General features: G+C 46.3%; 1 protein-coding gene across 1 annotated transcript in view; it reads right to left on the minus strand.

Annotated features, from left to right (window-relative positions):
* Positions 1 to 23,600, minus strand: part of UBE2H (ubiquitin conjugating enzyme E2 H) — a 385,627-nt gene that overhangs the window by 129,665 nt on the left and 232,362 nt on the right. The window contains exon 4 of the mRNA XM_086918901.1: positions 18,314 to 18,353. Within this exon, the coding sequence (XP_086775027.1) occupies positions 18,314 to 18,353 (40 nt within the window). The remainder of the gene's footprint in view (positions 1 to 18,313; positions 18,354 to 23,600) is intronic.

The following is a 23,600-nucleotide window of genomic DNA, read 5'->3' on the forward strand; positions in this document are numbered from 1 at the left end:
ACCATTGTTAGATAGTTTTTTCCTGTATGGAGGGCTAGACTGAAGATGGGGCATAGAGCATACAGTAAAGATGACCACGCAAAGGAAAAAGAATAAGAATGCTGGAAAAGAATAGAACCTGCAACAATCTCAGAAAACCAGAGAGGAGGGTGGGTTATGTGAATCTAGATAACTACATACCACAAGCAGATACTTACAGGGTAACACTTTCCGTTCGTGGCATGTGTAGCTGTAGATTAACATGCTGCACATAGACTGTAAAGCAGTCCTCCTAAAAAGCAGTGCCTCTGACAGAGGATGTTGCAGTAGGCTGGAAAAGTGTATATAGAACAGTGTGGCCAACACTAGCTTGCAGCCTGGCCAGAACGTCCACACAGTAATGTTTAGTGAAGGTATGTGAGGTAGACCAAGTAGCTGCTCAAGAAATGTCAACTAATGGTAAATTATCCAAGAAAGCCACTAAAGCCCCTTTCTTAGAAGTGTAATGAGGTCTAGGAAGGGTTCTCTTAGCTTTGGTAGAACATGCGTGTATGCATTTGACCAACCAACAAGCTACGCCTGCTTTGGACAAGCATATCCCTTGTGAGGTCTGGAGTACGACAAACAGTTGGTGGGTTTTAAGAAATGGTTTTGTTCTATCAATTCAGTACACAAGTGATCTTTTGACATCAAGAGTATGCAGCGTGCGTTCTGCTACAGTTTCTGGTAGCGGAAAGAAAACTGGCAGTCCGATTATGGTGGAAACTGGAGACCACCTTAGGAAAACAATTTGATGTGTTGAGAGGACCACTCTGTCTTGATCTACCTAGAAAGAGAGCTCTTCTAGGGTAAGAGCTTGTATCTCAATGACTCGTCTTAAGGAAGTGATGGCCACAAGGAAGGCCAACTTCCAATACAGAATTCCAGTGGGCAAGAGGTTTAAAGAGAGTACCCATGAGCATAGTGAGGACAATTTTTAAGTTTTAAACCGGAGCAGGGTGTGTTCTGGGTTGAATAACTCTTAAGGACTTCGAAATATATGCCTTAATAATCAGTATTATTCTGAATGAAATCGGTAGTCAGTTCTGTAGGTAGGCAGCTACACTGGACAGCTGTGGTTAATATGGGCCCCCATGTTGCTATAGGTAGAGCATGGCAGTTATGTTGACTGTGCATACCAAGACTGTCTTGTTCTGAATAATGGGGAGAAAAGCACGGAAAGCACAGTGGCGACTCCTCTGCAAGGTGCAGGAGTGTCACCCCACTGCTCTTCAGCAGTGTATAAAAGGAAAAATAAAATTAATAACAGGTTATCATTTTATTTTTCCCTGCTGAAACAGTTTTGCAGGGCTACTCTGCGCACAGTGGAGCAGGGGGAGGAGTGGTGAGCACACCAAGTGCGCATGACTGTTTGGCCGGCCGTCTCTGGTCGACCAAACAGTCATGCACTTTGCATGTTCGTCCATCCAGGCTGTTTTACAGCCTGAGTGGAGAACATGCACAGGCTCCCACTGCCTTTTAGCGCCAAACAACAGCACTCAGACCAATCACAACGCTGCATTGCACAGTTGAGATTGGTTTTACGGAGCCTGTGTGCTTCCTGCTTCCGTTCAACCAGGGAATTACGTGGACAGACGAAGGAGAGACACAGTTAAAAGGTAAATGTACTCCCCTCACCCCCACCCCCCCTCTCCAGGATCAGAGCCAGCTGTCGCTGGGAGAGCGAGCAGAATCGCCAGCAGCTCCAAGTTATTGATGTGAAGATATTGCTGGAAATGGGACCAAGACCAATGACTCTGAACAGTACGAGGTTTGAGATGAGCTCCCAAACATGTGAGTGATGCGCCCGCTGTGATGATCTCTTGCGGAACTGGGTCGAGAAAGGTCCGCCCTGTAACAAATTGTGTTTTATGCAGAAAGCGAGGTGTGTGGCTCCAAACCAATAACAGATCTTCTAGGTGACCTTCTGCATGAGACCACTGCGCTGCTAAGCACTCCTGTAACAGGCGCATGGTGAGTCTGGCATGAGGGACTATAGATATGCAGGACACCATGATTAGTAGGTTCATCACAGCTCTGACTCATGCCTGCCGATATAGCTGAAAAGAGGAAGCAAGTTTTGGAAGGTTTGCATTGTGGCTGGGAGTAAGCTTTTCCCACCCACACATCCAAAGTGGACCCAAGGATAGGAGTTGAAGGTGGGATTTTGTCAGATTGATAGTGAAACCCAGATTGAGCAGGGTGTGAATTGTGGTCTGGGTGTGCTGTAGACAGTTACTGTGGTGCACTTCTCGATCAGCCAGTCGTCTAGGTTAAGGGAACATGTGCATGCCGCTCCTCCTGAGAAAAGAGGCCACCACTGACAGACATTTAATGAATACTTTTGGTGCAGTGATAACCCTGAAGGGAGCATTATGAATTAATAATGGCAGTCACAACCCCACAAACCTCACATTGCTCCGATGTGCTGGGTGGATAGGTATGTGAAGGTAGGTGTCCTTTATATCAAGGGCAGCCATTAAGTCTATTTTCTGAAAGAGTGGTATAACATCCAATAGAGGCACCATATGGAAGTGCCTGCAGAATGTATTTGTTGAGAGGCTGGAGATCGAAGATGGGCCTGAGGGAGCCGTCCTTCTTGAGATAAGAAAGTAAAGTGAGTACACACCCTTTCTGTGGTGTTGGGCCAGAACAGGCTCTATGGCACCCTTGCCCAGGAGAGCTCATTCATCCCCATGAGGGAGGCGCAGATGTTCTACAGACAATCTGTGTTGAAGAGGGGAGATGTTTGGTGGTGTTTGTGTGAGTTCTAAAGAAAGGCCGTCCTGTAGAATATCTAGAACCCAACTGTCTGTGGGGATTTCTGCCCACCTGGGCAGAAACACCTACAACGCCCCCGCCCAGCCCCCCTAAATAGGTTTTGTGTGAGCAGGGGTAAGCTGCACGGCGTCACTTTTTGTGGGGTAGGGGTCTTGTCAACTTATGGGTGGCGTGCGTACCGGACCCCTTCCATTATTGCCCTTATAACCACCTCTAAAATAATCCTGTGAGGGGGAGCGGTGTGTTGGCTTTGTAAAGGTAGAAGAGGTTTCTGGGGTCTTGGATGCCCCACAAAACTGTGTGCGCAGAAAAGCACACCTGGTGGTTTGTGTTTGCAGGGTACCCACGGCCTTCGCTGTCAATGTCCCTTTTGATTTTCTCAAGCATCTCCTTTACCTGAGGGCCAAAGAGATGATCATCAAAAGTGACATTGAGTAGGTGCTGCTGTACCTCAGGCTTAAGCCTGAAACACAAAGGCAGGAATGGCATCTTAGCAAAATATGAGTATTAATGCGGATAGTGGAGGTATCCGCGGCATCCAGAGCACAGAAGATGTGGGGGATAATCATCCCTTTGCCATTAACTGTGGTAAGTGGCAGCTCTGAATAACACCTTATGGTGCAAAGTGATGTAATCAGGAGGTCACAGCTTAGTAGGGAACCGATCGGTATATGTCTGCGGGGGCGTTCAGCAACATAGTCATCAAATGGGTCTAAACCCAGTAAGTCATGAGGGTGGTCATAAGGAAGCCTAGGAGCGTCCCCACTCCCCAAATGTGAACATGTAGGTGAATACTGTGGCGACCCTAGAGACAAGACAGGAGACACAGGTGGAGGTAGAGGAGGAGACAACTGGGGAGGGAGGACAAGCAGGAGGCAGGAGAGAGGTCGCCCTGTGATGTCTCCTTTGCTTTTTGAGGGCTGGAAGTTCTAGTGGGTTGATTGCCTCTTTTAACAAGCATTGGAAATGCAATAGGTCTCGCAGTAGGAAAGTTTGAGCTATAGGTGTTAATTATTTTTTTGTTTTTTATTTATGTGTTGTTTTTTCTAAATAGCTAAATTAATAGCTTTCTTCTTTACAAAGCCAATAGTTATAATTTTTCTAAATGTGACACCTCTAGCATTTGTAAAGCAACATGTTTTGTATTAACGGGACTTATATGTGACTTATATGGATTGATATAAAAAAAATCAATGGCTTTAAAAAACAATAATACGTAAATAAAATGGATTTTATTTTATATTGCCAATAGCTTAAAGTGTATTAAATATATTTAGTGAAGATGCTGTGGTTGCGCTGAGTGAGGGTGAGGGGGTGAGGGTGAGTGTGAGTGAGGGTGAGGGGGTGAGGGTGAGTGAGGGTGAGTGAGGGGGTGAGGGTGAGTGAGGGTGAGTGAGGGTGAGTGAGGGTGAGTGAGGGTGAGTGAGGGTGAGTGAGGGTGAGTGAGGGTGAGTGAGGGTGAGTGAGGGTGAGTGAGGGTGAGTGAGGGTGAGTGAGGGTGAGTGAGGGTGAGTGAGGGTGAGTGAGGGTGAGTGAGGGTGAGTGAGGGTGAGTGAGGGTGAGGGGGTGAGGGTGAGGGGGTGAGGGTGAGGGGGTGAGGGTGAGGGGGTGGGGGTGAGGGGGTGAGGGTGAGGGGGTGAGGGTGAGGGGGTGAGGGTGAGGGGGTGAGGGTGAGTGAGGGTGAGTGAGGGTGATGGGTTGAGGGTGAGTGAGGGTGAGTGAGGGTGATGGGTTGAGGGTGAGGGGTTGAGGGTGAGGGGTTGAGGGTGAGTGAGGGCGAGGGGTTGATGGAGAGTGAGGGTGAGGGGGTGAGTGAGGGTGAGGGGTTGAGGGTGGGTGAGGGTGGGTGAGGGTGAGTGAGGGTGAGGGGTTGAGGGTGGGTGAGGGTGAGTGAGGATGAGTGAGGGTGAGTGAGGATGAGTGAGGGTGAGTGAGGGTGAGGGTGAGTGGTTGAGGTTGAGGGGTTGAGGTTGAGTGAGGGTGAGGGGTTGAGGGTGAGTGAGGGTGAGGGTGAGTGAGGGTGAGGGGTTGAGGGTGAGGGTGAGTGAGGGTGAGGGGTTGAGGTTGTCGTATTACAAGCTGTGCTGTCATCTATGTGTGTACTCTGGAAAGGGAATTGCTGCACACTGTGTTTTTTTTTATTGTCTCAATCAGCGTTTGCTTTGAGCAACGCATCAACTGGGTGGTTGTCAGTGCCCATAATGTTTCTTGGGCGTGTTTTTACATGCCGCCTACATGCGGTGTGCGACAACTTAAGGGACACACGCAATGCTTTTGACTACTTGGTCTTCTTATCGGGTGGCCAGAGGGGGCCTTCAGAGGTGAGACAAATATTGTTATTCATTTCTTAATTATTGCAGATGACTTGACTGGGGGCGGTTTAGCCGCTGCGGCTTGACGTCTGAGTCACGAGCCACTCTGAGCGCGCACAGACTGACCTGCTCCATGGGGTCACATGAAGGTGCTGCAGGGACTTCTTTGTCGTCTCAGTTGCAAGGCAGCACTGCGAGCCACCAATGGACTTGTTTCAGCATGCTCCCACCTTCAGCCACCCGACGCTGTTGTGACTGCGTGCCCACATTTTGGTGTTGGAGGCAGCACAGAAGCACAAGAGCTGCGGAGTGACCCGTATTGTCTTTAGCCTGTGTCCGATCAAGTTCGGCCAACCGCAAGCTGTGGGAGTAAAGAAGTACGGAAGTTTAAAGCCGACCGGGCATGTCGCAGGATCCTGGTGTACTTCTGCTCCGCACTTCGTTCTGGAGAAAAGGAACGATTTGGTAATGTACCAGTGTCTAGTGGCCACCTTTTTCAAACGTCTGACAGTGGATTTGCAATTAGACAGCTCAGAAACACACATTTGAGGCGATTTCATTCAAGCTCCCTGCTACGTAATGTTGACATTTTTCCAGTACATTCCTCTAGGGGTCACTACACGTGGGAGAAGAATTAAAAGACCAAAGAAAAACATTATAGGAAAGATGGCCCATTGTGGTATGACACAGGTGAGAGGTCGCTCACTGGTGAAGCGTTTTGTTGTTTTCAGTCATTCTTTTGTTTTCTTGCAAGTGAAAAAAAAAAACGAAAGAGAAAGCAGGGTAACCTGACCCAGGAGGGGGGAGGAGGGAGGAGAAATGCGTCTCGGCCGGAGCAGGGGGCGGAGCAGGGAGAGCGGGCTTTGGAATGTAATTCACACGGCCGGCCGGTCGTGAAACTGAAAGCATGGCCGGCCGGCCGTGAAAGCCTTTGATGCGGCAGGGGAAATGCGAGACGGCGGGAAGGGGAGGGGGCGGAGCGGGTAAACCAAGACGGACGTGCACGCGCTTTTAAGCTCAATGCGCATGCGCATTGAGCTTAAAAGTCACGGGCACTGCAAGGAATCGCCACAATTCCTTGCAAGTTGGGGAAAGAGTGGATAAGTCCCAATACTCTCGCTTGCTCGATGCGCATGTGCATCGACAGGCGAGACCTAAAAATGAGCTTCCTCTTGTGAGGTGCAGAGTCCTTTGTCACATATGGAGGCTTTGCCAGAATTCAACCTTTGCCTGGTTGACTATGAATGGGCTGTTGTCAAGCAAACAGGTGTTCCTGCAGCCATTAGAGAATTTATTGATCAAACCCCTCTGAAGCAGCAGAGGATGCTACAGTGAAATGCAGCTTGATGGGACTGCAGAAGTTCGATTTTGGGTCAGATTGCTTAGAGTTGATGGGGAACATCGCTGTACTCTGGCACGCCTCAGAATGTTTTGGGGCAGGCTGTCTCTGTTCCGAATATTTCTGCTCCAGCCCTTTTGAGTCTAAGAGTGGCTAAGGATGTACCTTCGGGTCCAGAGCCAAAGATGTGCTCGAGGATTGGAGTTGGACTTTGGCGCAGAATGTTGCTTGGGCACCAAGTCCCTCTATGAACATCGGGCTCCCGGTTTTATGGTATGGTGGAATTAATGCCATCCTAAGATCTCTTAAGAGTGCAGCAATCCGGTGGTGTTGCTAATCATTTTAACCTTGTTGGCCGTTTGCTATCTGAACTTTTCCACATGGAACAGGTCATTAAAAAACAGAACTACTTAAAGGAAGAACAAATGGACTCCAGATAAAACTTCTGGATGTACTGTTTAAAATCCATCCATTGTGTGGCGCACAAGTACATACCCGCAGATGTATGAAAGGAGGTCCTGGCCACAGGCATGGTTAGGGCCAGGCCCTGCGCCCAGCCTCATGCCAGTCATGGCAACACAAATCCTAATTGACATTAAGAAAAAAAAAATGAAATTCACTGAAATAAAAAAGGTTAAAGTGACAAGTATTTAAACAAGCATTTGCAATGCAATAGGTATCGCATTTGGGAAAGTGTGAGCTATTGGTATTGTGAATGACAATTTTTTTTAATGTGTTGGCTTTGAAAATATATAAATAGCATCGTTATTCACGAAGCCAATAGCTTACACTTTCCTAATGCAAGTCCTATTGGCTATGGCAATGCTTGTTGGTAGCAAGCAAGGACAGTGCTGTTGTGGTGCTGAGTGCTGATGTGGTTGCCCCGAGTGACGTGGTGGTGCCCCCGAGTGACGGAGGGTGGAGTTGGAGGGTGGAGGTGGATATCTCCCAGGTAAGGAGGCAACACCCTCGACTTCAAAAGGTATAGTTAACAGTGATGACGTATTTTGCTATTGCATGGCACTGTGAATAGCACGTGCGCTTGTAACCCAGGTGAACGGGATTGAATTCACCAACCTCAATCATTTTCACCAACCTAATAATAATTATGGAATAAGCCGTTCTTATCTGGTTATTCAGTCTGAGTGAGGCCTGCAGGCTAAAAATTGCGAAAGCAAACGCTGAACTGACTGATCTCTCCGGAGCGGTTTAAAGACTCTGCTTCCTGTCTGGCTTGTGGTGTCTAATATCTGCCCTTCCACTCGTTACGGTTAGTGTCTTTGTAACCGAGTCATATAACAGAGCGAGAAAGGGTGGATAAAGACCGAAGGAGGGAAAGTGGGAGAAAGGAGGAGGGGAGAGAGAGTGGAAACTATGAGAGGAAGGAAATGATAGAAAAAAGAAAGGTTGGGGTGAGGCAGAAAACGAGACAGAGAGGAAATTAAAGGAGGCACAGCGTGAGAAAGGAAAGAACGGAGACTACCAAAGCAGCGACATCGAATCGACTAACAGCTCTAGGCTACAAGTAGAGGGTAGGGGAAATCGGCGGGTGCCGCAGTGGCGCTTGTTTCAAAAGATCTAAAGGGAGGGATCATTGTTAAATGTTTACCACGGAGACGGACAGCGAAACAAGCTCTTGGCATTGCTGTAGGAGGGCGGGCGGGAGCGCATTCCTTTGAAGGCTGATGGTGGGGGGAGTGGCTTGGGAGGCATTTGAAGTGCACACGCATCTCACACGACTGGATAACAAACTGCACGTAATCCGCCCTTGGTCAAGAGTTTGTTTTGCTTACTATATACTCGCTATTAATCCCTGCGGGATAGAATAGCGAGACCTAAAAAAAGTCGTAATTTAGTGGGAGTAAAAATCCAAAGGTTAAGAGATACGTTCTAGTTGGGTAAAAATGTAATTTAAAACATACTATTTTAAACTAACTAAACCATTGAAATTGACTAGTTATATTTGTTTCCAATAACAATAACTTGTGCCCTAAAGTAACTAACTCACCACTCTCTAATTACCTCACATATGATATTACATAAATCATGACATGGTATACGAGATCATTGATGAGATCACAGCAACATATGAAATGAATTCAATGATAACCTGGTGAATGTTCATTCCTATGAATTTCTTTGAATCCTCAGTTTTACCTTCATTTGAAAGCCAAATCACAATTATAGTACGTAGAAATAGATCTAAGATATTTGGTTTAAAGTGCGGTATTCTTAGAGCAGAGTTATGCAAAGAGCAGGAAGCAGCCAAAGTTGAGTAACAGAGGAAAGATTACTCTTTGACAACATAACCAACAGCAGAGCAAGAGCAGAATGAAGCAGGACAAACACCCACATTTTTTTTCTTCTATGGGAAAGAGTGAGAAGGTGTTGAGATTATAGCTGTAAAGTCTAGGAGTACTAGTAGATGAGTATGCAATAAGACCATTTATTATAAAAGGGAACTAACTAGGCGCATAGAGACGCGTGAGGGGGGAAATACTGGATACTGGAAGATGAAAAGAAACTGGCTCATACCAACAACAATTTTTAAGCAAACCCTAGATGCCAAGAGACAAGACTATAGACCGCTTATGAAAGAGGCAGCTAGGGCTAGACAAAAAAACACCCATCATAAGATATATGAACACAGGTAGATGACATGCAGGTTATTAGCCAGGCTTGAGAGGAGGGATCAGGCAACCAGCTGGGTCCACCGCTTGAAGAGAGAGGGGGGAGGGGAGGGGGGGGGAATTAATAGACCCTCAGAGATAGGCAGAGTCATTTGACAGCCATTTTTAAACAAATTACACATTCACTACCCCATCCTCTGCTCTTGATTCTCGAAATCTCCTAGCCACAATCCCAGTTATCCCCCTGTCTTCCGAAGAGCAGGAAACCCTGAAGGGAGACTTTATGGAAAAAGAGCTACATGCTGCAATCCCAGACATACGTTCTGGTAAAGCCAGGGGACCTGAGCCATATACCTAGACAGCTATCAGAAAAGTATCCTACCAGAAGAGATCAGACTATACTGGTCAAAATTGGTTTTATTTTTGCAGTTGTTGTCGCTCTCGCCTCAAAAAACCCATACGCCGTACAAAGTCATAGGGAAAATGTACGCTCTATTTCGGACATCAAACCTTCGGCTTTGAAAATGTAAAACGCCGACTACTATACACTAAACAGCAGACGCACAAAACACACTATTCTTCTAGCAGCCAAATGTTTAATCATATGCGGGTTATCAAATAGGCCGATGCCCACTGTTAAAAGAAGAGTGGAAAACATGTAGAGACCCCCCAACCCTCTAGCCCTTCTCAGGGGTTCCCAAAAGGACCCCCAAGGGCAACAAAAAAATTTCTAAAAATCAAAAAAATCACAGGGTACGCGCACCGTACGTGTACGGTACGCGTACAGTGCGCGTACCCCACGATTTAAAAACAAATCAAATTTTTTTTGCACTTGGTGGTCCTTCTGGGACCCCCTGAGAAGGGCTAGGGGGTCAGGGGGTCTCAACCCTGCCCCCTTTTCGAGTTTTCCACTCTTGTTCTGTGCTCTCTTGTGCCTCACTTCTTCTGAGAAACAAGATGGCTGCTCAGGTGGTCCCAGAAGGATAATAACCTATATAAACGTTATCCGCTAATAGAATTAGCATTTACAAAACCTTTGAAATTTATTGAAAAAAAAATATAGGTTTCACGCCTGATATAGTTAGGAATTAGCATTTAAAAAACCTTGCAAATTCACTTAAAAACCATAGGTTTCAGGCCTTATATAGTAAGGAATTAGCATTTTTAAAACCTTGCAAATTCACTTAAAAAACCATAGGTTTCAGGCCTTACATAGTTAGGAATTAGCATTTAAAAAACCATTGAAATTGGGCGTGAGGCGTAGCCGCTGGTGAGGCACCACTGAAAGTTCCAGGAACGTGGTGTACCAAGCCTGCCGTGCCCACGTTGGAGCCACCAGGATGAGCGTCATGGAGTGCTGCCGCAGTTTGCGCGCCACTAGCGGTATGAGCGGAGCTGGGGGAAAAGCGTACGCAAATCTGCCTGACCAGTTCATCCATATCGCATTGCCCCGAGACTGCGGGTGTGGGAACCTGGCGGCAAAGTTTTGGCATTTTGCGTTCTCCTTTGTGGCAAAGAGGTCGATCTCTGGATGACCCCACTGCTGGAATATATGGTTGGAGCACTGAGGGGTGAATCTCCCACTCGTGCATCTGATGACTGTGCCTGCTGAGTAGGTCCGCCATCTGGTTGTCCTTGCCTGGGAGATGTTCAGCCATGAGGAAAATGTTCCTTTGGATGGCCCACTTCCACATGCTCTGGGCTAGGTGAGATAGCTGCGGGGAGTGTGTGCCTCCGTTTCTGGATGTAATACATGGCAGTCATGTTGTCCGTCCGGATCAACACGACCTTGTTGCACAGGTGCAACTTGAACGCTTTCATTGCCATGAAGATTGCCATCAGCTCCAAAAGATTGATATGCATCTTTTGCTGCTGTGCCGTCCTTAGTCCTTGCACAGTGTAATGGAGGACATGCGCCCCCCAGCCCTGGAGAGATGCGTCCGTTGTCAGCACTACTTGTGGGACAGGCTCGTGGAACGGTCGTCCCCTGCACAGGTTTTGTGTGTTCTTCCAATGCAGAGAGTTGTATGCACGACCGGTCACCAACACTAGGTCTTTCAGATGGCCATGAGCCTGGTTCCACTGTCGTGCTAAGCATTCTTGAAGGGGACGCATGTGTAGCCTCGCGTGCGGGACTATGAATATGCAGGAGGCCATCATCGTCGAGGCGAGAATCACCTTTAAGATGCTCACCCACACACACAAGGCCCTCCACGGCACAGGACCAGCATACCTGAACAGCCGACTCAAAATTCCACGCACCCCAAAGGACCCTACGATCAGCCCAGCTTTCCTACGCCGTGGTCCCCCGCACCAGAAAGACCAGATCTGGAGGCCGCTCCTTCTCCTTCCTCACAGCCAAAGCATGGAACGCCCTTCCGCTCCACCTCAGACAGACAACATCGCTCCCCATCTTCGCAAGAAACCTCAAAACCTGGCTCTTCGACAGACCCCCTCCTTGATGGAATGGAACCTGGACCCCCCCCAGCGCCTTGAGACCCTTACGGGTGAGTAGTCGCGCTTTAACAAACTCCTGATTGATTGATCATACCGATCAGCTGCATGAATACTTGCGCTGGGAGCGAATGTTGAGGCCTGAATTTCTGAATTAGCAACTGCATGCTGTTGACTCTGGCAGAGTTTGGCTGCGCTGTTGCTGTTAGAGTGTTTATTGTCGCCCCTAGGTACTGTTGCACTTGAGCCGGCTGAAGGTGCGACTTTTGGTAGTTTAGTGAGAATCCTAGACTGTGTAGGAGGTGAATTGTGCGTGACATGTGGCTGGTACACTGCTGGGCCGACTTTGCTTGAACACGCCAGTCGTCCAGGTAGGGATAGACATGGATGTGCTGTCTCCGAAGGTGCGCAGCCACAGTTGCTAAGCACTTGGTGAACACTCTGGGGGCAGTGGTGACCCCGAAAGGCAGGACCTTGAATTGGTAATGCTGGTTGTTGATGGTGAATCTGAGATATTTCCAGTGACTTGGGTGAATGGGAATGTGGAAATATGCATCCTTGAGGTCCAGGGTTGCTAGGAAGTCGCCCTGACTGAGCAATGGCAGGACCTGCTGTAAAGTTAACATATGAAAGTGTTCTGACAGTATGTATTGGTTGAGGGGTCTGAGGTCTAGAATGGGCCGCAGGGAACCATCCTTTTTTGGGATTAAGAAGTACAGAGAGTACACCCCTGTACCTTGCTCTTTTACAGGCACGAGTTCTATTGCCCCATTTTTGCAGCATGGAGAGTACTTCTTGCTGCAATAAGTGCATGTGCTCTGCGGACAAAGGACGGTGCCTTGGGGGTATGTTGGGGGGGGGGGGGGGGGGGGGAGTGGAGGTTAGTTCTAGAGAATAGCCGTATTGGATAAGTCGTCTCACCCACCTGTCCGTGGTAATGCCTTCCCAGACCGGCAGGAACTGCTGGAGTCTTCCCCCGACTAGTGTTAAATGGTCGGGGGGCAGTGACAAGGCGTCACTGTTTGTTGGGAGCGGAGGATCTGGCATTGTTATTTCCACGTCCTCTGCCCTTGGTGCTGTTCCCACGATATCCACCCCTGTTATTTTTTGTGTAGGTGGTTTGCGTGCTCCCCTTGTTGTACTGGGCTTGCTGTAAAGCTTGTCCTCTAGAGGCTCCCCTATTACCAGAGCGACGAAAGGAACTGCCCCGAAACTGCCGAGCCCCCATGGATTTGCCGTCTGTGTCCTTTTTAATTTTTTCGAGGGTCGTGTCTACATCGGGACCAAAAAGGAAGTCAGGGTTAACTGGCTGGTTGAGAAAAGTTGTCTGAATCTCTGGTTTAAACCTAAAGATGCGGAGCCAGGCGTGACGTCTCAACATTACACTAGTGTTAATGGCCCTAGCTGCCGTGTCTGCAGCATCCAGTGCACATTTGATGGATGCATTAGAAATTAACTTCCCCTCCTGTATGATCATTTCTGCTCCCTCTTTGTAAACATCAGGCAGGTGTTGCAACAGCTGTTCTAATGTGTCGTAGTGAGCCCTATCGCATCTAGCCAATAGGGCCTGTGTATTTGAAATCCTCCAAATATTAGAAGCCTGTGCTGCCACCCGCTTTTCTGAAGCCTCCAAGATCTTTGATTCTTTGTCCGGAGGAGGAGCATCACCGCTAGTTTGCGAGTTTGCCCTCTTGCGAGCATTGGCCACTACGAGGGAGTCCAATGGGAGCTGGCCCTTGATGTAGGTAGGGTCCACAGGCACAGGTCTATACTTCTTTTCAATCCTTGGGTTGACAACCCTTGCCTTTGTGGGCTCTTTGAAAATGTCCGCAGCATGTTTGAGGACTCCTTTCAGCATAGGCAATGCTTTTGCCGATTTTTCAGAGGTGGAGAAAGTATCAAATAGGAAATCTTCTTCCACTGGTTCTGCGTGCATTTCCACGTCATGGTTGAGGGCTGCCCTTTCTATTAAAGCATTAAACGCCGCCGTGTCTTCAGTAGGCAAGGTTTTGACATTGTAAGACTGAATGTCCTGTGCAGCTTGTGGATCATCAGGGTCTGCAGCATCAGTCCATTGCTGAGGTTCTTCTTGGTCAGTGTCAGTATGATAACTGAATGCCAGCTGACCGTATTCATCACCCACGTCCTCCTCGCTGTGCGCTGGAGAATATGCAACTTGTTGTGAATAACTCAACATGTTCAAAGAGAACTGGGGAGGTGGTCGAGTCTTTTTTCCTTTTAAGAGGGATTTTGTACGCCGCCAAGGGATGTTCTGATGCGATTTTCCGTTTATGGATGGTGAGCCTGCCAGATTCCGAGTCGATGAAGAGCTTCGACTGGTTGTCATACAAGGGTTCTTGAAACATAACCCCCTCAGAGGTGGACTTCGAAGGCGCGGACACTCTTTTGGATGTGTCAGTGCTTTTGTGCTGCTTGAGATGTTTGGGTCGAGCCGTTGGTGGCAGACCGTAATTAATTGGAGGGTGACCCGTGGACGAGCCGACCTTCTTAGAGCTTGCCATAGTGTTCGATCAGAGTTGCTTCGGCGGCACACTAGCATGCTGGTTTCCCTGCGTCGACTCGAGCTCACGGTGGGTAACATGTACGGCCTTGGGCGTCGATGCAATCTGCTGTTTCGGGTCGGGTTTGGTCTTCGACCCGAGAGCCTTGCTCAGTAGCGGTTTGAACGCTAAAATCATCAGTTCGACAGCCTTTTTGGCCTGGAGACTTTTGGTCTTGTCGCCATGCTTGGGCGTCTACGTCGACGCCGACTGCGTCGAGGTGACGTGCTTGACTGTAGAGCCTGGCTTCGGCGCCCCGGTCTTCGAGGCGGTGCCCCCTTGCGACCCTGAAGGGCTGCCGACACTCTTCGACTTGACTGGCGTCGATGAGCTTGATGGCGTCGATCGATGACTACTTTTAGCAGTTTCGGTTTTGGCTCTGTAGGTTTCGGTTTTGAAAGATCGACCGATGGCTCCTTTAAAGTATTCTTAGCCGGGCCTGGACGCGGGGCTATAGAATGTGGAGTACGATCTTGGCTAAGGCCTTCCGGCGATGCCTCGACCTGAGCCGTAGGGAGCGTATTGTCATTAGTAGGCCCCGCTACTGCGGTTGGGCCTGGCTCATTACTGGAGTAGTCATCGACAGCCCCGATGGCCTCTGCATCGTCCCCTACCTCGACGACGTCTTCTTCATGGACGGAGTCCTCATCTTCTTCGTCCACATCGAAGTTGGAGTCATGGTCCGACTGCTGGTCAGGATCTTTTTCGTTGGCGCCTTCCTAGTCACCGGCCTCGAAGATGCTGTCCGGCTCGGGCGCCGACTTCTGCGCCGACTGCCTTGCTGCGCGTCGAACGCGAAGCGTTTTCTTGGACCGGAACTTCGAGCAGGCCCTACAGCTGGCCTCGTCGTGGTCCGGGGATAAACATTTATTGCACACTGGGTGCACATCAATGTGAGGGTATTTAGAGTTGCAGACGGGGCATCGTTTGAACAGGCTCCGTTCCATCGTCGTCGTAGTAGTTTGGGCCTTTGGTGTCGAAAGTCAAAAGCTGCCTTCGACGTCCTGTTCGAAGAACTGGAGAAAAACAGGCACCGAACGAGACAATACAGACGCCCCGAAGGCCTTTTGGCCTTAGTAAAGAGTTATAACAAAGTTTCCGAACTGGAGTCGAGAAAGTACATCCGAACCCAATGGCGGAAAAAACAATCTGGGGATGGAGAGGATGCCCATGCGCACTGTAGTCCAGGGGAGGAGCCACCTATCTCGTGATACTTCGAAGACTCTTCCAGGACAACAATGTGCAATCATCCGGACCTAACACTAGGCGGCGATCTATGCACAGATATGAATTCAGCAGCCCACATGCCTCGAACATAAACTATTCCAACATGGACCACACATGAACTGCTTGAATCTACTGTGTGCGTCACTAAGCAAGCTGCTAAGCCATGCTACTGTCATCGAAATGAGGTGGGATGTGCAGTTAGTGGAAAGTAGCTAGGCTATGGTGATGGGGTGTTTCTTCCCTAAAATTGGCACAAACTCACCAAATAAGTCTCCAGAGATCTTGGCTTTTCCATCCAGTCAGAGCCTTACTTAAGATGCCTGCTGTGCTGAATGCAGCAGCAATACAAAAGCCGTTGAAGGGTGCACAGAATAGGTCAGCACCAGCCCAGCAGCAAGGGAGACCTTGGGCACAATGTGTCAGCAGCAGAGGAAATGCTGAATGCTCCATCATCACTGCCATTTGCACGCATGTAAGGTGGTTGGGTCATGCCATTCTTTTGATGTGGCAGCCAATTCACAAATCGAGATGCATTTGGGGGTGAATGGGGGTGGGGGGGTTTGAGGGGAGGGCACTCTTCTTTTTGCCTAGCTGCCGATTGAAAATCGAGAACACAAAAATGTAAGCATCTGCAAACCACAATTGTGCTGGTCCCAGAAGGTGACACTGATGGAGCCAACCTGAAATTCCTCTCTGTGTATATGTTATGTTGAGAGTTTTGCAGACAGGAGATCTGGCATACCGCTAAAGCTATCTGTAGCCAGAAACTATAAAGGATTAAGGCCAACTTCCTTTGCATATTTCACTGGGCAGTCTTAGCAACAGTCTCCCCCCCCCCCCCCACCATTTCCATAGCCTGTTTCATGCTAATGCCCACCTTATGTACTTTCAGCTCCTCTTAGCTACCCTGCTTCCATGTGCCCTGTTTCCATGTGCCCTTCTTGCTACCACCTTCCCCCATAAAGCTGCCTTCTTCTGGAAGAATATACCACTATTGCTTTCCACTCACATGTGGCCTTCTACAAACAACTGGACACCCTTCTATGAAGATCCTCCTCCTAAAGGCTTACTCATCACCCCTGGTTCATCTAGACAGAAGATACAGATTCAATTCAGGACAAAGTCAGATAACGGTGTGCATTTTAAATATAATTGAACTATTTTTGGTGTTCCTCCAATGTGCTAAAGAGAAGCTTCATGCAGGGCTCCACACTAACAAGGTTACTGTAACCTCTGAGCTATAGAACACTGGTGTGCTGGTGTTAGTGTCCTTTAACAGAAGTAGAAACCTGTACAGTCTCGGACCAAGACCGGACGAAGGTCTAGGTATAATGCAATGCACCCTTGGAAAATATCCCAGGATTTGCAATAGTGATAGCCGTTTCGAATGCTTACTTGTGAACTAATTACATAAAAGACATGACTGCATTACAATTACTGATCTTCCTTACTGTGATTTTGTTGCAAATGGTAGTTCAAAAACAATGAGCCTAATTTAAAATTTAAAATCAGTCTCCTTTAATAATTTCACAAAACCCCCAATAACAACCTATTTCACAAGGATATGTTCTACCGAAATCGATCAAATCCAATGCACAAAGTTACAGTGCAAAAACACCCTTGTAAATGCTACCAAAAACTGTACTTCCTTCAATTCCACTTCAACATAAGTCGAACCGATAAATTGAAGAAAATGTTCAGTACTCTAAGCTACATCTGTACAGTTGGCTGGCTATGCAAAGGATCAAACGTACATAGCCATTTCTGCAACTCAACTTTGGCAAATATTTTACCTTTACAAAGAAATCTGGCAACAGGGAAATGAAATATTGATTATTACAAGAATAAGTTTCGATGCTTTACTGAAAAAATAACTAACCAATAGGTGACCGTTTAATTGCATTTGCCACCTTCTGCAGCGAGTTCAGGTACTAGCGCTTCCCACCCACAACTCATTCATCCTCAGAACTCACTTGTTGAGTAGAACCAACTGTATGTCCACTTCAATGAAACGCAGGCCATGCTAGGAGGTAATCTGGGGATATGATCTACCAATGAACTGTAATGCCTTGGGAGTCTGTAAAGCACTTTGCCTTAACACATCCCAAGGGGCTTGAAGAACATGCCTGCCTCTCAAACGCCATCTGTAGTTTTATTAGAGAAGTACGTCCTTTCTGATAGGCATTTATATAATCACAAAACACATATTCAAAGCCAACATAAAAGCTGCAACCTTGGCACATGAAAATGAAGGCAAAAACAAACTAAACAGTTAGTGAACAGAGTACCTGCTTTATTGCTCTGATTATCGGGCATTATTGAAAGAACTGAAAGCACCAAAAATACTGTGTTCAGTAATAGTGGCTGTTTAAACTAAACAAATCCCCCAGCTTGCACGTCTATATGCACGATCATTTCCAAAATGCTGCTTTTCCCCTGAAAATTCCTTCTCAAAGTTTGACTTAGTTGCTCCGTGGGTCCCCATTATCAGTTATAGCCCCATTTTATGAGGTCTGATTGACACTTCCACGGTCCCCTCAGATGAGCAAGAACTCACGCTTGATAATCGGCACACAAAAAAAGAAATCTGAATATACCAGTGTCTCCCACTCCAACAGTAGCCATAGGTTAACTACAAGCACCTCAACTGGTGTCAGAAAGTCTGTACTCTATTGCTAATGTTATTTGCCTTCCTAGCCTCGCTCCCCTACTCCACAGATCTCTCGAAGCCTCATCATTAATGGAAGCTGCTTCACAATAACCTCTCCTAATTGGTCAGCCTTTAAAAAGAGAAAACTAAACATCAGAACATCTGCCGCCTACTCGCCAACAGTCTGTCTTTTTGTATATCAGTGGAGCCCTAACATTTTCTCATAAGTGCTGCAGTTGAAAAGGCCCTGAGCCTTCTTCCGATGGAAGTTACACCTAAAGAACAATGTACATTTGAAAATAAGGGTTCATAAAAAGGTGTTTGAGAAATAATTTACTTACGCTTCATCGATGTTCGGGTGGAAAATTTTGTTCATGAATCCTGTAATGATACACAAGGATTAGTCTTATGGAAAAAAGATTAAACATGCAGTTATTAACAATTCAACAGTACCCTGTTTGCTAAACAAAAGCCTGCTGTAGGAGACTAACTCAACAAGGGGTCAGGAAAACAAGTCAGTAAAGTGCAAACTGTAAAGCTAAAAAGTGCATACAGCTTTCTGGTAGTAGGGCCCAAATCCAGGATTTTTTTTCAGTAATAATGTTATGTATTCCATATCTTGGCAGTTTATAGAACAAAAGAGGAATTAGTCACACGTCATCTCAAGTAACAGCAAAAACAAAATATACACTGTACATAAGATAGGTCCACTGCGTTAATCAAAGTTGATAAGAGTTTGGATTTTGGAACTTTTTTATTTTCCCATTAAAAAGAAATAGAGCAGCATTCATAATGTTTATGCCACGAAGGAACCAATAGCTGCACGAGGATAATTTCTTATTTCATTTATTCCTCACTAATGAATTTGTGCAACCAGAAAATAGCCCTAACTAGTAAACTGCAGGAAATGTAAACTCATCGCAAAGATGACATGCTACTAGAATACTGAGGTAAGTACAGAGAAGAAAGAGACGGAAAAAAGAAAAATACTATATTCCTAAACTTTGGAAACAATTATAGGTTTCTCAAAGGGCTCTACAGTGATGAAAATGGGCAGCTGGACCTGATAGGGGCACATAAGTGAGGGAATAAGTAAAGAGGCGAGTCTCTTTAGTGTTGAAATAAGCTTGTTGAATAACTCTCGTGCTTAGTGGTTAGGCAATTTATTACATGTGGTCTTGGACAGTAGCAGTCTTTCCAATTTCTAATTTGGAAATAAATAGCCCTGCAGCTAAAAGGTCAAGCCAGTGTGAAATTTTGAGAGACACTAGTATGACTGATAAAACAAATGATTGGTGTTGCTGTGAATAATTTTCTGTAGTATAGTCCTTCAGTAGTTTTGCAACTTGTATGAAAAGAGAGTATGTGCAGATGTAGTCTTGTTTGTATTTTTCAGTACAAAATGTACTCTAACGTTGTGAACAGTAGGTTTAAAAAAGTAATAAGCTAAGACCCGTCGGGATTCATGCCGGGTCGTTCTACTTGGCTCAATCTTCGAAGAACTCATAATTAGCTTATGAAAATGCGGTCCCAAACAAATCCACAGGCGTTCCTGTCCTTGGACGCAGAAAAGGCGTTAGACGCCGTAGACTGGATGCCACTGACTAAATTTGGGTTCAGAACGAAATTTCGAAGCTGGGTGACACTTCTTTACAATCAACCAGTGGCCATGGTGCGTGTTAATGGTACGGGCTCGGCATCTTTCCCCATTGAGAGAGGGACAAGACAGGGTTGCCCCCTCTCACTCTTACACTTTGCGCTGACCCTCGAATACCTGGCATGTAAAATCCGATCCCATCCCTCCATTAGGGGATTTCGCAGTACTCCCACAGACCCCGAAGAAGAAAAGATTTTTGTACGCCGACAACATTTTATTATACATCTCTCACCCGTCCACGACTTTACCAGCCTTGTTCAAAACAATAGTCGAATATGGCTGCTACTCTGGTTAGAAAATCAACTGGAACAAGTCGACATTCTATTGCCCAAATGACTCCCAGACTGACTGGCCCCTCTCCGGGGCACTGCAAGCTGCCCAGCAAGATTTTCAATACTTGGGTATCTTTGTTACGCCCCATTCCGAAACATGGAGGAAGGAGAACCTAGAGACTATCCGGACTAATTTCAAGTCGGCCATTGAAAAATGGAGAGACCGTCCCCTCACCTTACTTGGGTGGGCGGCACTCTTTAAAATGATTACCCTACCTCAACTGCTTTATGTTCTTCACAACTCGTACCATTCCCTCCTTACAGGTACCTTTACTGAAATGGTTAGTTGAACCCGCACCTTATTATGGCAGGGGGGACACTAGTGTCTTAAGCACTTGAATAGTGCTTCAGACACTACAACGTAATCCCTATAACGGAGGGATTGCACTCCCAGATATCGAAGCCTATTATTGGGCCTCACACCCGATACCCATAAATGAGTGGATACATAAGAGTAGACTCCACGCCACTTATCGCCTGGAAAGGGCGGAGAGGCTGCCGTAACACGCATTTACATTATCTTTATGGAGGGAAGGACAGCTCCCGATAGCTACCCACAACTCGAGTGACTTTGGGGATGGGCAAAGGCGACTATAATTATGGATTGGACGGCTCAGGTCACGAGGAACAGGCCGCTCTGGGGGGCTTGGTTTAATGAGCTAAGAAAGATCAGAGGATTTGGATCATGGGATCTCCACAGTAGGAGAGGTCATAGAAAATGGCGACCTAAAAACATGGACAAAGCTCAAACAGGAGTAGGAGTTAGATGACTCAATTTCTTAAAATACGCGTATTTGCGCCATGCCTGGCAGAAAGACTTTTCCAAACGATCAACTTTCGGAGTACGCTCCCCTGGAGGGTAGGCTTCTGCAAGAGAAGCTAATTTGAGGGTGGTCTCCTTTACTTATAACACTATTAACAACATCCCGGATGGACTGGTGGGGCTTAGAACAAGATGGGAGAGAGAGGTGGGACCCCTGGAGGACAGATTGGGAAGTGGCGTTAATGCACCCCAGAGCCATAAGGGCGAGGCTACGTCTTATCCAATTTAAGATACAACATCGCATTTATTGTGATGGAAATCGGCTACACAGAATGGGGCGGGTTGACTCATCATCCTTTCTGACTTGCTCCAGGGTCAATAGTGACTTTCCACACGGTTTGGCAATGCCCTGAATTGCAGATATACTGGATGCAGATACTCCAATTACTGGGCGACGTTTTGGGATTGACGCTACCCAAGGAGCCCCGCTTTGTGATACTGGGGATACCAAACGACGTGCAGATCACCAGACCGCAAGTGATTTTCGCTTTCTTGGGGTTGGTGGTTGCTAAACGGGACATAGCAGGGAAATTGGGGGTGGCAGACAAACCTACCATACAGGAATGGACTTTTATAAGGCGGCTGAACGTTTTGCATATCATAGCAGGGGTGTCCAAAAAATTGTCATAGGATCTGGTACCCATTACTTTGGGCTCGACATTGGGGACGACACACACCAGTCCGCAACGCACTCCACACAAAGATCTCCCATTGCGGGGTCAGTATGAGAACTGATGTTAGGCATATCACAAATCTCTAGATCTCCAATACACTTGTACGGTGGTCAATTGGCAACAAGGGTGGTGTTTATACTTTTACATGTATCAGCAAGGGGAAGGGAGAGTGGCTAGGTTATAAAAGATTGTTTTTTTGTCAGACATTTCATTCTTGTGGACATATCGTTCAATGACGGTATTTTGTCAATTGTTCAGTTAAAAAAATATATAAACAGTAATAAGCTAAAATCTATCAAGAAATAATTTGTTTAAAAAAAGCGAATACAAATTATTTACAAAAGTAGAACATGTTATCAGCACAAATGTAAGTATGAACAAGGAAGACAGAACGTTGGCCTCAACCAAAGTGTCCCATTCATCTTGCACACCATAATCTGGAGCACACCCCATACCTCTGATCTACCAAAGGGAGGTGCTCTAGGAAATCTAACCAGCAGCTGTTTGCTAACAAAGCTTTCATTGAATTTCTAAAGGAAGGCCTGTGACTATTCCGCTTCTGGATCTCCACCTTCCAGCTACTGGAATGCAGGGAAAACACTTCCACCCGAAGGGAAGCACTCCTTGCCCTACATCTCATGCAGAGGTATCCCACTTGGTCTTCTAATTTATACCATGAGCCATAGTTTAGGATGAACATGAGAAGACTTCTACTCCAGTATGCACAGAATCTCATTCTCATGTTTGTATTAATTATACATCTATTTTTCTCACATTACTATGACCTAGATGTTACTGTTTCATTTGAGCAAAGCCTAAAGCTCTCAAGAGTTCCCTTTATTTGTGCCCAGCCATTACTTTATGCCTCCAATCCATGACCCTTGCTGAAACAGTGGTCTAATGGCACTCTGGTTGTGGGTAGACTGTATACCTGGAGAAATAACAGTGGATAGTTGAACACTACTTTCTGAAGTATTTCCCCACTAAAACATTTAAGAATAAAGAGCGTGAAGTTAGGTTTTGTTTTTCATGGGACATTTAAGTGCACACAAGACTCTGGCGCCTATCAAAAGTGTAATATAGTATCATCTTCACCTACAGATAATGCTGCTTCTTTCTACAGCCTTGCATCCTCAAACTGCACGCAATCTCAAAAAGTGTTATTCATATTTCTAAAATCGAACATGAAAACTGACCATAACTCAAAACTTGATTATCGCCTTTCCTTTTTTCTTTCAAATAGCACTCTTTCCATCTTCTGTATGCTTCCTCGCTGAACACTATCTTCTGAGTCATTAGCTTGTCTGCTTTAATCTAATCCACTGCAGAAAAACTGGTGTGAAAGGAATGGAATGGTTTGCTCAAGCGTACAAAAGTAATCCCTATAACCAACAATAACTAATGACCCTGGATTAACTACCAACTTTGGGTTCCTGAGAGCATGCTGCCTGGTGGAAAGCGCTTCAACGCATCATCAGGAGTAGTAAGTGCTATATAAATGCAATTACAATTTGGAATGAGTCCTAATCTTTTGAAAAGAATTTAAAGGAAACCGCTGTCCTGTTGATATAATGTATTTTTGTCTCTTTCTGTGTAAAAGACAGCTCAAATGCCTTTAATCTCAGCTGTGCATGCTAAAGTGACTGGCAATATTAAAATGCAGACTCATAGGATTTCAGAGATTAAGCCCAGTGCCACAACACCATTATTGCAGCACACTGCCACTAACCTGAAACCTAAAGACCTCACGAAACTCTTCATTTGAGCAAATCAACCAAGAATAGAGCTCAAGTGCCAATAAAACATTGACCCAGGGGTATTCTCATTAAGGCTCAGTCCATGGGCATAGGCACTTCAACAATACTTACTTCAACAATAGTATTTGTTGAATTATGCCAGTTTCGAGTCATTGGATAAAAATAACCTTACCTTTACACATACAGCAGATACAAAACAAAATAGTCAGGCACCTTTATATACCCAGAATTTTTTTTTATACAAGAATTCAAAATAAATATATATATTTCAAAAACCCTGCATTTTTTCAGTGGCCCCCGACCCTGCAGGGTAGGCTCTGTACACAGGAACGGATAATCCTGTTAAATAGGTTTCACCAGAAGAACAATCAGAGCCCAACTCCGA

The sequence above is a fragment of the Lissotriton vulgaris genome, chromosome 1_1, assembly GCF_964263255.1.
Source record: "Lissotriton vulgaris chromosome 1_1, aLisVul1.2, whole genome shotgun sequence".
Lineage (NCBI taxonomy): Eukaryota > Metazoa > Chordata > Amphibia > Caudata > Salamandridae > Lissotriton > Lissotriton vulgaris.